The sequence below is a fragment of the Ascaphus truei genome, chromosome 18 (genome assembly GCF_040206685.1).
Source record: "Ascaphus truei isolate aAscTru1 chromosome 18, aAscTru1.hap1, whole genome shotgun sequence".
Lineage (NCBI taxonomy): Eukaryota > Metazoa > Chordata > Amphibia > Anura > Ascaphidae > Ascaphus > Ascaphus truei.
The window spans coordinates 29,833,198-29,846,193 of NC_134500.1; the positions used below are offsets into that span (position 1 = coordinate 29,833,198).

At 53.3% G+C, this 12,996-nt stretch overlaps 1 protein-coding gene across 1 annotated transcript; it reads right to left on the reverse strand.

Annotated features, from left to right (window-relative positions):
- Nucleotides 1-1,474: 1,474 nt before the first annotated feature.
- LOC142469277 (cholesterol side-chain cleavage enzyme, mitochondrial-like) lies at nucleotides 1,475-10,057 on the reverse strand. The gene is made up of 9 exons (XM_075576211.1): nucleotides 9,810-10,057; nucleotides 9,067-9,222; nucleotides 8,307-8,506; nucleotides 7,313-7,516; nucleotides 5,552-5,706; nucleotides 5,219-5,385; nucleotides 5,004-5,082; nucleotides 4,623-4,814; nucleotides 1,475-1,933 (listed from the first exon to the last, which is right to left on the reverse strand). Exons 1-9 carry the CDS (start codon nucleotides 10,055-10,057, stop codon nucleotides 1,820-1,822), a joined length of 1,515 nt encoding a protein of 504 aa, XP_075432326.1. The 3' UTR covers nucleotides 1,475-1,819.
- Between the last annotated feature and the right edge of the window lie 2,939 nt (nucleotides 10,058-12,996).

The window sequence follows — 12,996 nt, forward strand, 5'->3', positions numbered from 1 at the left end:
AATGCGATGTATTTTCATTTATGATGTACGCAGAATACTTACCTCTTTTTCACTAAATTAAGAATTTTGATATACTTTACCATTTGCGTTTTGCACTTTTTTTTATCTCTTAGTGCGTGGGAGTGCTGAGCCACTCTATAACTATAGCTGCATACGCTGACACCAACGGTTTTGTATGGTTTCAACACACTTTTTTTATCACTTCCATAGTAGGGTAGTGCCTTATATAGTACGATTTGTTGCCACACATATGGTTATATAAGGATTTATTATATGGTGCACGGTTTGACATTGTTTCAACACGGTTAAGTTGTGTTTTGGGTTGCACACTTTATTCTTTTTACTTTTACTACATAGCTGTCATGCCTGTATGTCCGCAGACCTGGCCAGTCCCCAGTACTGAGGTGGGAAGGGTATTACCACGCACCCACAGCAGTGAGGGCGTGCCCGGAGTGTGGTATGGCGTTGCCGGGCCTGTAGAGAGATGGTTAGTAATACTTGCAACGCCTTTGGAGTTCAGAGTAAGAGTAGTGGTGTTCGTGCGCCAGAGTCCAGGGATCCAGAGATCAGAATCGTAATGTTCGTAAGCCAAAGTCCAGGGATACAGAGATCAGAATCGTAATGTTCGTAAGCCAAAGTCCAGGGGTCACAGAAGTCAGCAAGGTAGTGTTCGTAGGCAGGGTTCAAGGGCAACAGAGAGCAGAGTAATCCAGTACGAGCAGAGGTCAAGCCAGGGAAATCCAGAGGTAAGCAGGAGCAGGAACAAAGCTGGAACACAGAGGAGAGCCAAGCATAGGACTGCACACACAGAGGTAACAGGAACTATGCAGAGCAATGAGAGAAAGGACAGACAGGGGTTATAAAGGAGGGAACACCAATAGAAGAGAGAGGAGGAGCAGAGGGTGAAGTGGGAGACAGCAGGGGTAGGTGAGGAGGAGAAGAGGAGGAGACAAGTGAGGGAGATAGCCTGCAGGGCATGAGAGGAGGAGCCAGGAGTCTGAGAGAGCCTACAAGAGGAGCGTGTGCGCGCGCCCTCTGTAAGTTTAGAGTGCGCGCGCACAGGCTGCGTCACGAGGTGCGCGGAGCGCCGCGGGAGCACCCGCTGAGGATGAAGGAGAAACGGAGGGAGAAGCCACTGGAGGTAAGGGGACAGGAGTAGAGACCGAGGAGGGCCGTGAGCAGGGAACACCGCAGCAGGGAACAGGAGACCGAGCGGGGTGCGCGAGCCTTGTGGGGAGCGCGCGCTGACGCCGGGATGACGTCAGAGACTGCTGGAGAGGGACAGCTGCGGATAGAGGAAGGGAGACTAGCAGGGGAAGGATCAGAGAGGGTAGGCAAGCGTGGGACGTCAGGGACACATGGGGGGGAAGGAATCACCTGAACCGTCACAATAGCACAGACCAATAAAATAAATGAATACTTTATAATAAAATATAAAAAACGCACTTACAATAGTGCCAATAAAATAGGCATGTATCACATAATAGTGAACCGCAGGATCGATCCCGATGTCTCTCACTGCCTTCCGCAATGTGTGGGGTCCCTCACATCAACTGTGAATGTCCCCCGTCCTTAGTGTTCTCAGCCGGAACTTATAGATGAGCTGGGGAGTTCTCTATGCAGAGTGTGATTTCCCTCCGTCTCAGCGTCTCGGCGCAGTCCCAGCCAACTCGGGCGCAATGGTCATTAAACAAGGAACGAATAATACATTTATAAAATGTGTCCCAAATCCGAAAGGAAAAGGATAAAATGCCAGTGTAGGAAATACTGGGGTTAACGTCTCTATGACTTCTTAGAGTTTAGGGTTACAGCGAGGGGTTCATTTCAGGGGTCGCAGGGTCAGGAGGATGGGTTTGGACGGGTAGAGGATAAGATTGAAGGTCGTCCCCACCTCGGACATTCTGTTCACCTCAATCTTGAAATTCTCCAGAATCTAGAAGGTGCGATAATAGAAAAGGGAGAGAAATAGTGCATCAAAACTCAGAAATAGTGCATCGAAACGAAATAACACTGCATCATGACAGCAGTACTGCATCAACGTTTAGAAATACTGCATCGAAACTAAATAATACTGCATCAACTTAGATATGCAGCATCAAAACTCAGCAATACTGCATCAAAGTTTTGAAATATGCCTGATGAAGCACAATGTGTGTGCGAAACGCGTAGCGGAATCAGCACTATTTCAAACAGGCAATTTGAGATTTGGCTGCCAGTTGAAGCTCCGTGTAACTAAGTGTATACAGCCAGCCCAATCGGGAAGTGTATGGAGGCATGGTGACGTGGGGGACTGCCCGATACGGGTATCGCGGTAACACGCGACACCCGGAAGTAGCGCAGTCACATTGTAGTGTCAGTGTATCCCAGTGCGCGGGACTGACACATACTATCCCAGTATCCACCTCCAGACCTTTGAGCAACTGGCTATGCAAACGGAGCCCTGATCTTTCCTTCTCTACTGGGCGTCTTATTTACTACATGTAAGTTACTGCTTGCATTTTTATTGTATTTGTGAATACATATTTCTTCAACCCTGGTGCGCTTCTGTGCTTTCTTCTCTCTACTGCAGAACTTTCCAAACTTTTCATGTTGGTGACACTTTTTAGACATGCATCGTTTCGCGACACAGTAAATCTGTTTTACTTGTATAGCCCTGGTCCCCTTACCAGCGCGGCTCCCCGGCTATGGTACGCTTCCCAGCGGTCCCCCTGGCGTAAGCGCAGGTGCCGCGGGGCTTAGCTAGGGCGGTGAGGCGAGATAGCCGGCAGGAGGCGCAGGGAGGCTCTCCACGGGTTGGCGCCGCCATCCGGGCAGGCGCCGCCATGTTGGAGTTGACCGCGCGTGCGTGATCGCTTGCGCACGAGTGCGGCGGCCATCTTGTGTGTGGCAAAATGGCCGCGCATGCGCAGCAGAGTGCCGGGAGTTGCGGCGGCCATCTTAGAGGTGGCAGACCAAGAACAGGAGAAGGTAGAGAGGCAGGAAGGCCCCCTAGAGGTTGCGCATGCGCAGGGAAGTGGCGCGGCGGCCATTAGGATAGCACAGGCGCAGGTAGGACAAGAGGGGCGGCCATTAGAGAGGCGCCCATGCGGTCTCCATATGCAGGAACCTCGTTGGGAACTACACTTCCCAGGAAGCATAGCAGCAGGCCGTCAGGTGTTTTAGCTTAGCCAATAGGGCTGAGGAATCCTCCAGTTAAGGGGAGGATCTAGTTAGGGATATTAGCAGGTTTGCAGGAAGGAAGTCACTCAGGGGTGGGGAAGCAGACAGAGGAGGAGGTAGGTGTGCAGGGCAGGGACCCATGTACTAGGCCAGAGTACCCTCCCCAGGCCCCAGATTGCCCTGAGTCACCAGTGAGGAGTTGCTGCAGCTAGGGACAGACCCCAGACAGGGCTGCTGCCACTTTAGCTGAGCAGGATAGCCAAGTTACAACAGTGTTGTTTGCAGTGCAGCCAGAGTAGTTGGCTTTGGCTGTGTCAGGGAAAGGCCCCTCATAGAAAGAGGGGGGGGTTGCTTTCTGAGTTACACAGTGTTATGTAATATCACCAGTGCCAGTTGCACGTGGTGAACTGCCAGAGCCTGGGATCAGACAGTATCTACAGCAAGAGATCTTCTGCATGCAGGGACTAGGGTAGAGGTATACCCCAGGGCCCAGTTAGTCCCCCGAGACACTGTAGAGGAATAACTGTATGTTATAGGGCCCCAACACAGGGAAGCGCTGTCCCTCACACTAATTCATAGCTGGTGGACACTGAGAGGTTAAGTGCCCTGGCACATTGGAACACCAAGGACTAAGGTGATACCAGGACTGACACTAAAGTGATGCAATCGTTTACATATGTGTGTTGATGTGATGCTGTGCATGCAGAGGAGTGCCATGCTGTTTAAGTATTAAGGGTTATGCAAAGGTTATTATTATTCTGCTTCGTAAATACTGTTTTATCCAATTGCGTGTGGTTATTGTGTATGTTGGTTCTGATAAGGGGACACTCCCACCACGTCGGGATCCCTCATCAGCGGAGGCGCTGCACCCAGTGTAAGTATATACCCCAGGCTCCCAGTGGCTGAGGCTCAGGCCTCTTGCTAGCCTCACAGGTGACAGCAGCATCAGTAGTTACCGTACCCCAGGGGTACAAGGGCTACACTAGCAAACCGGGGGTTAAACTAACCCCTTATAAGAGATACGGACACATACATAAATTGTAATAACACAATATATGGGGACACAACATCTCATGAAAACCTGAGATGTTTTCCCGAAGGGAGCCCTGGTTACAGGAGATGCGGGGGACGGCGGTGGACCCGGAGAGGGGAGATGCACTGATCGGAGGACCGATTTGCGAGGGCTCTGGCTGGCGCGCGGGAAAATTCGGCGCCAGCCCGAAATCTGCCGCGGGACAAACCGGGTGAGTTTTAGACTCAGCTCGGCCGCGACAGTACACACTGCAGCCGACACACTAATGTGTCGCGACACACAGTTTGGAAAGCTCTGCTCTACTGCATCGAAACTAAATCATTGAATCGACACTGATGCTTCATCTAGACGTGTGGCATGTGAGCGCTGCCCCCTCTGGTGGCTGCTCTGGGGAGTGCGGGTGGTCGCCGCACAGATGGGTCTCACTTACGTGTACAAGGAAAAGCTGCATCTCCATCTCGGCGATCCTCCGTCCTACACACTGCCGGGGCCCGAAGCCAAAACCCAGACCTTTGAAGTGGGTGGATACCCTGCCCAGCCAGCGCTCGGGAGAGAAACGCTCCGGGGATGGGAAGATGTCCGGGTTACGACCCATCGCGTACAGCCCGACCTGGACCAGAGTCTGGGGGGAGGGAGGAAAAGAGAGGGGTGAATAAGAGGGGAGGGACACACAGACAAGATGGGGCAATAAGGCACTTGGCTGTTTCTCTCTGTGAACCAACACCAGAGTGCCTTGTTGCCTGGAGGTAACCCAACTTCAGAGTGCCTTATCACCCAGCATCTCAGTGCCTTATCCCCTGTTGGTTCTTACCCCCTGGGGTATAAGATAGTTCTGGATCACTGTTTCCCGCTGTGTGTATCTCTGCAGGGTGATCGCCACGGGATGCAGCCTGAAACACAAGGCACATGAGGTATCATGGGCAAGATGACGCCATGCTCTGCGGAGCAGATAGAGTGATGCTCTGCGGGGTACTGCAAGGTACCATGTAATAATGCCCCCTCTATGCGATATGCTCCTCCTGTTACCTGAGCGTTTCCTTCACGGCTGCTTTGACCAGTGGGATGCTCTTGAGCAGGGTGGTGATGTCACTCCCAGAAGCCTCTCTGGCCACAGTGACCTCTGACCTAAGCCTCTCCTGCACACCCGGGGAGCGGGCCAGCTCGTACATAGCCCACTGCAGTGTCATGGAGGTCTGGGGGGAGGGGGGGGAAGAAGAGAGGGGATGTCAGGAGGAGAAATGCTTCCTGTACTTCTCTGCCCCCGTTCTACCCCTCTCTATACCAGTGCCCCCCTCTCTGTCCCCTCTCCTCTATTCCCCCCTCTTTTTCTCTCTCCTTTGTCTTCCTTCCCTCTCTCACCGTGTCCACTCCTCCGGCCATCAGCTCGGTCACACTGGCCTTGATGTCCTCTAGAGGAAGCTGCTCCTGCAGGAGAAGACTGGACAGGACCCCGGAATACACACTGTCTGACCGCTGCTTCAGGGCCCCGTATATACCCTGTATACAGCTATCAGCTGGGGATGGGGGGAGGAGAGCGGTCACTACACACAGTATATATCACTACACACAGTATATATCACTACATATACCATATATGCACACCAAGAACCATGTACATCACACTTAAAATAAGACCGGATCATATAATCCAAATAAACACACAACACCAAGAGAGGGCGAGCCTCAATGGGTCTAAGGCTCTCGTATTGTGTCCCAGATGTTATATAGAACGGAGGGTAAGGGCTTACGTGATGAAGTTCAGCCAAACCAATTCTCGAAACGTCGCCCTCGTGGGTATATGTGTGCGCAGCTTCCGGAGTTCCCTACGTCACTGCCGGTGACCTCACCGCGACGCGTTTCGTGTCAGAGCGACACTTCTTCAGGGGGTTGGTCTATCAATTCCCAAGGTACTAGTTAAGTACCCCGGCTGAGTATTTCTTCAGCCAATGGAAATGACACTTCGCTAATAGCTGTCCAATCAGTGCTTAATACAATACACTTGTATTAAAACATGCTAGTTAAAAACGTAAAGAAGTGTCGCTCTGACACGAAAAGCGTCGCGGTGAGGTCACCGGCAGTGACACAGGGTTCGTGACGGCGAACTCCGGAAGCTGCGCACACATACACCCACGAGGGCGCCGTTTGAAGAATTGGTTTGGCTGAACTTCATCATGTAAGCCCTTACCCTCCGTTCTATATAACATCTGGGACACGATACGAGAGCCTTAGACCCATTGAGGCTCGCCCTCTCTTGGTGTTGTGTGTTTATTTGGATTATATGATCCGGTCTTATTTTAAGTGTAATGTACATGGTTCTTAGTGTACATATAAATTGTGTTTAATTGTATTATTGTCTCTGTGTTTTCTCTTATGCGCCCCTTTTTGGTTTTATTTGCATGTGATATTGCCCCGCTGATCCGGGGAGATTGGGAGCTGCAGGGAGAATCACATAGGCTGTGAAGAGAGGGGAGTTTGAGGACAGCACACACTTTTTCTTTATCAAATCCCGCATCTCACACTCAATTCTCCTCCTCACTTTTAAAGCTTTACCCTCCTCTGCCCCTCCTTACATCTCAGCCCTAATTTCTCGCTATGCACCATCCAGACTCTTGCGTTCTGCTCAAGGATGTCTTCTCTCTACCCCCTTTGTATCTAAAGCCCTCTCCCGCCTTAAACACTTCTCACTGACTGCCCCACACCTCTAGAATGTACTTCCCCTCAATACCCGACTAGCACCCTCTCTATCCACCTTTAAGACCCACTTGCTTAAAGAAGCATACGAGTAGCACCGTGGCTGATAATTAACACCTCGTACATAAACCTTGGCACCTTAGAGACGCACTTACCAGAACACCCTCCTAATGTCTCTATACGTTCCTCCTACTTACTTCTTAGATTGTAAGCTCTTCAGAGCAGGGACTCCACTTCCTAAATGGTATGTTTGTCTGAAGCACTTCTCCCCTTTACGTGTTATTTATATTATTTATTTATATGATTGTCACATGTGTTACTGCTGTGAAGCGCTATGTACATTAATGGCGCTATATAAATAGACATACACTACACACAGTATATATCACTACACACAGTATATGGCCCCAAGACCCAGTATGCACCCACCGTGGTTAAAGATGGCGTCCCAGGCCCGGACATGGTCAGTCCATATTCTTGAGTTGATGCCCCGGAGCAGGCGAGGGGGCAAATACAGCATCGGAGCGCTGGTGTGGAACATGAGAGTCACGGAGTCTATAAACTTCTGAGCCTCGGGGTCTATATAATCCTGGAGGAGTCCGAGACGCTGGCCATATAAGACGTAGCTCACCGCTGGGGGTATATACAGATATAAATGTATACATTATATAGCACCAACAATATGCGCAGCGTTGTACACAAGAGACAACAAGCAGAAGATGAGATAAACAGAAGGGAATTCCCTGCCCCGGGGAGCTTACAATCTAAGTGTTATGTGCGGTAGATGTCAGTGCTCTTCCGCTGGGCGTGGCCCTGATCCTCAGTGTCACAATGCAATCTCACACCCACAGGTCAGAGAAGGATCAGATAGCGCAGTATGTATAATATATACAGTGTATAGATCATGCGCTCCGATACAGGCGCCAATAACTAAATCTGGGACATTCTGTCTGCACCCCGAGTTATCTCCAGGAGTGACCCTCCTAAAGCCAACATGGAACGGCCGGGACCCCGTTCCCACTGCTACAATAAGGGATGGGACCCTACTCCCACTGATATGGATTCTTTAATGAGTTGGGAATTGGGTTTAATGAGCTGCGATCAGTTTTAATGAGTTGGGAATTGGGTTTAATGAGTTTGGAATTGGATTGACTGAGTTGGGATCAGTTTGAATGAGTTGGAATCAGTTTGAATGAGTTGAAATCAGTTTGAATGAGTTGGAATCAGTTTGAATGAGTTGGAATCAGTTTGAATGAGTTGGAATCAGTTTGAATGAGTTGGAATCAGTTTGAATGAGTTGGAATCAGTTTGAATCGGTTTTAATGAGTTGGGATTTGGGATTAATGAGTTGGGTTCAGTCTCAGTGATTTGGGTTCATTCTCAGTAATATCGGTTCACTAACGCACTCACACACACTACTTACACTCCAGTGCGAATCGGAAGAGCTCATTGGACAAGTCAGCTGTCCACTTCCCCCGGCCGCTCCTCTCCACCTGAGTGTAAGCTCTACGGACAAAGTCCTGCCCCACCTGGTCCAGCAGCGGCAGGAAGCGGGCAACCCCGGCGACAGACAGCACCTCACGGTTCAGCGCCAGCCGGTGACAGCGCCACTCCTCACCGCTCCTGCAGGACACAGACGGAGTATCAGCTTTGCGGACAAGCCAGGCTTCTCATCTAGCATATATATGTAACCCTCCCTGCCTGGCTTCTAGGGAGATCACATCGTTGTGCTGTGTTTGGCATGGGTTACCGCCGACACCCGGGACTTCTGAGGCCCTCTGGGGTGTGCCACTTTCCCATCTCTTGGAACTGCTGGGCTCCATTAGCCTTCTTTTTGGATCGTACCTTAAAGGGCACTGTCCCTCTCAACAACATAATAAAGGGGGGCTGGTCTGTGCTATTAATTTATGGCTGTATCCCCATCTCTCCCCGAGGCTCCTCTCCTTGTATCCTCCAGGAACCTTCTCCCTATCCTAAATGTTCTCCTGTGACGTCAGAATCCCTATGTTCTCCTGTGACGTCAAGAACCCTTGCCGAGGGGAATTACACACACACACACACACACACACACACACACACACACACACACACACACACATATATATTTACACACACACACACACATATATATTTACACACACACACACACACACGTACACATGTACACACACACACACACTCACTTGAGAAGCACCCCGTATCTCTTGTTGCGATAGTCACGATATTCCACCCACGGCTGCACCCTGAGACGCTCGGGGTAGGGACCCTCCACCTGGAACAGAGACGCCGCGTCTCCTGGGTGCAGGATGTGCACACTGTCGTACGTACCCAAGGTCTCCCTGCAGCCAATCACAGAGACACACACAGCTATCTCTCTGTATAACACACACAGCTATCTCTCACTGCACAGCTATCTCTCAGTATAACATGACCAGCTGTCAATGCCAGGAGATCTGTTCCTCTCTCTATAAGACGCACAGCTATCTCTCACTGCTCCTCTCTCAGTATAACACGCACAGCTATCTGTCACTGCTCCTCTCTCAGTATAACACACACAGCTATATCTCACTGCTCCTCTCTCTGTATAAGACGCACAGCTATCTCACTGCTCTCTCTCTGTATAACACGCACAGCTATCTCTCACTGCTCCTCTCAGTATAACACGCACAGCTATCTCTCACTGCTCCTCTCTCTGTATAACACGCACAGCTATAGAGCATCTCCCCCCCTGCAGAGAATCCCCACCTGCAGGGCGTCCCCTCCCCATGTGCAGAGCAGTTCCCCCCCTGTGCAGAGCATCTCCCCCCCCCTGTGCAGAGCATCTCCCCCCCCCGCAGAGCATCCCCCCCCCTGCAGAGCGTCCCCTCCCCCCCTGCAGAGCATCCCCCCCGCAGAGCATCCCCCCCTGCAGAGCGTCCCCCCCTGCCTGTATATGGGGCCGTAGCGCTGGAAGTTCTCCACCATCAGGTGATGGATGTTGTGGAATCCGTCCTTCCTCCAGAAGCGATAGAGCCCTCGCCAGCCGCGCCCCCAGTCTCCGGGCAACTGCTCATAGGGTAAGGGGGTGCACCCCGGGGCGGGCACGGCATCCACGGGGGGGATCCCCAGCACAGAGTGGCAGCTCCGCAGCCCAGGGGCGCCGGGGAGAGCTGGCAGCCTGCGGAGGTGCAGCATGCTGTCTGACGGTCAGAGGGGGCAGGGGGGGACCTCTTATAGGGCTGGGAGATATGAAGGACAATGGGGGGGGGGAGATATCAGGGCTGCAGGGGGAGGGGGCACCACTACTGTCTGACAGGGAGAGGGCGCGAGACACCAAAGGGATTTTAACGGTGCTTAACCCCACTTAAACTAAATAGATAAGAGATTAAATTCACCAATAAAGTATAACAGTAACAATGGCACAATGGGAATAGGTAACGGGTTACAGCCGGTGGTATGGATACGACCTCAGCCTCTGCTGGGGGCGGGTTAGGAGTCCCTTAAACTAGCATATAGCGTTGTCCAGGGGGAGCGTATATATATGGGTCACCCCAAATCCAGGGGGAGCGTATATATCAGGTTCACCCCAAATCCAGGGGGAGCGTATATATCAGGGTCACCCCAAATCCAGGGGGAGCGTATATATCAGGATCAGCCCAAATCCAGGGGGAGCGTATATATCAGGATCAGCCCAAATCCAGGGGGAGCGTATATATCAGGATCAGCCCAAATCCAGGGGGAGCGTATATATCAGGATCAGCCCAAATCCAGGGGGAGCGTATAGATCAGGGTCACCCCAAATCCAGGGGGAGCGTATATATCAGGATCAGCCCAAATCCAGGGGGAGCGTATATATCAGGGTCAGCCCAAATCCAGGGGGAGCGTATAGATCAGGGTCAGCCCAAATCCAGGGGGAGCGTATAGATCAGGGTCACCCCAAATCCAGGGGGAGCGTATAGATCAGGGTCACCCCAAATCCAGGGGGAGCGTATAGATCAGGGTCACCCCAAAATGGAAGAAAAGTAATACAGTGCAATATTATCATATAATTATGATAAAGGTAGGGGGGGGGAGAGAAGTGGAAGGGGGGGGAGAGAAGTGGAAGGGGGGGGGAGAGAAGTGGAAGGGGGGGGAGAGAAGTGGAAGGGGGGGGAGAGAAGTGGAAGGGGGGGGGGAGAGAAGTGGAAGGGGGGGGGAGAGAAGTGGAAGGGGGGGGGGAGAGAAGTGGAAGGGGGGGAGAGAAGTGGAAGGGGGGGAGAGAAGTGGAAGGGGGGGGAGAGAAGTGGAAGGGGGGGAGAGAAGTGGAAGGGGGGGAGAGAAGTGGAAGGGGGGGAGAGAAGTGGAAGGGGGGGAGAGAAGTGGGAGGGGGGGGAGAGAAGTGGAAGGGGGGGGAGAGAAGTGGAAGGGAGGGGGGCGAGAAGTGGAAGGGAGGGGCGAGAAGTGGAAGGGGGGGGCGAGAAGTGGAAGGGGGGAGAGAAGTGGAAGGGGGGAGAGAAGTGGAAGGGGGGAGAGAAGTGGAAGGGGGGAGAGAAGTGGAAGGGGGGGAGAGAAGTGGAAGGGGGGGAGAGAAGTGGAAGGGGGGAGAGAAGTGGAAGGGGGGGAGAGAAGTGGAAGGGGGGGCGAGAAGTGGAAGGGGGGGGGGGCGAGTAGTGGAAGGGGGGAGCAGAGAGAAATGGAAAGGGGGAGAGAAGTGGAAGGGGGGAGAGAAGTGGAAGGGGGGGAGAGAAGTGGAAGGGGGGAGAGAAGTGGAAGGGGGGAGAGAAGTGGAAGGGGGGAGAGAAGTGGAAGGGGGGGAGAGAAGTGGAAGGGGGGAGAGAAGTGGAAGGGGGGGAGAGAAGTGGAAGGGGGGGCGAGAAGTGGAAGGGGGGGGGGCGAGTAGTGGAAGGGGGGAGCAGAGAGAAATGGAAAGGGGGAGAGAAGTGGAAGGGGGGAGAGAAGTGGAAGGGGGGAGAGAAGTGGAAGGGGGGAGAGAAGTGGAAGGGGGGAGAGAAGTGGAAGGGGGGGAGGGAGAGAAGTGGAAGGGGGGAGAGAAGTGGAAGGGGGGGAGAGAAGTGGAAGGGGGGAGAGAAGTGGAAGGGGGGGAGAGAAGTGGAAGGGGGGGAGAGAAGTGGAAGGGGGGGAGAGAAGTGGAAGGGGGGGAGAGAAGTGGAAGGGGGGGAGAGAAGTGGAAGGGGGGGAGAGAAGTGGAAGGGGGGGAGAGAAGTGGAAGGGGGGGAGAGAAGTGGAAGGGGGGGAGAGAAGTGGAAGGGGGGAGAGAAGTGGAAGGGGGAGAGAAGTGGAAGGGGGGGGAGAGAAGTGGAAGGGGGGGCGAGAAGTGGAAGGGGGGGAGAGAGTGGAAGGGGGGGAGAGAGTGGAAGGGGGGGAGAGAAGTGGAAGGGGGGGAGAGAGAAGTGGAAGGGAGGGGAGACAAGTGGAAGGGGGGGAGAGAAGTGGAAGGGGGGGGAGAGAAGTGGAAGGGGGGGGAGAGAAGTGGAAGGGGGGGGAGAGAAGTGGAAGGGGGGGGAGAGAAGTGGAAGGGGGGGAGAGAAGTGGAAGGGGGGGAGAGATGTGGAAGGGGGGGAGAGAAGTGGAAGGGGGGGAGAGAAGTGGAAGGGGGGGGGAGAGAAGTGGAAGGGGGGGGAGAAGTGGAAGGGGGGGGAGAGAAGTGGAAGGGGGGGAGAGAAGTGGAAGGGGGGGAGAGAAGTGGAAGGGGGGGAGCAGAGAGAAGTGGAAGGGGGGGGAGCAGAGAGAAGTGGAAGGGGGGGAGCAGAGAGAAGTGGGGGGAGCAGAGAGAAGTGGGGGGAGCAGAGAGAAGTGGGGGGAGCAGAGAGAAGTGGGGGGAGCAGAGAGAAGTGGGGGGAGCAGAGAGAAGTGGGGGGAGCAGAGAGAAGTGGGGAGAGCAGAGAGAAGTGGGGGGAGCAGAGAGAAGTGGAAGTGGGGGGGGGGGGCAGAGAGAAGTGGAAGTGGGGGGGAGCAGAGAGAAGTGGAAGTGGGGGGGGAGCAGAGAGAAGTGGAAGTGGGGGGGCGGAGCAGAGAGAAGTGGAAGTGGGGGGGGGGGAGCAGAGAGAAGTGGAAGTGGGGGGGGGGGAGCAGAGAGAAGTGGAAGTGGGGGGGGGGAGCAGAGAGAAGTGGAAGTTGGGGGGAGCAGAGAGAAG

Bases quoted from the DNA above. Each gene is read 5' to 3' on its own strand.
- LOC142469277 (XM_075576211.1), bottom strand. From the start codon at position 10,057: ATGCTGCACCTCCGCAGGCTGCCAGCTCTCCCCGGCGCCCCTGGGCTG. The intron at 5,707-7,312 runs GTGGGTGCATAC...CCCCATCCCCAG, and splicing joins GGACGCCATCTTTAACCACG to CTGATAGCTGTATACAGGGT. The intron at 4,815-5,003 runs GTAAGAACCAAC...CCCTCCCCCCAG, and splicing joins ACTATCTTATACCCCAGGGG to ACTCTGGTCCAGGTCGGGCT.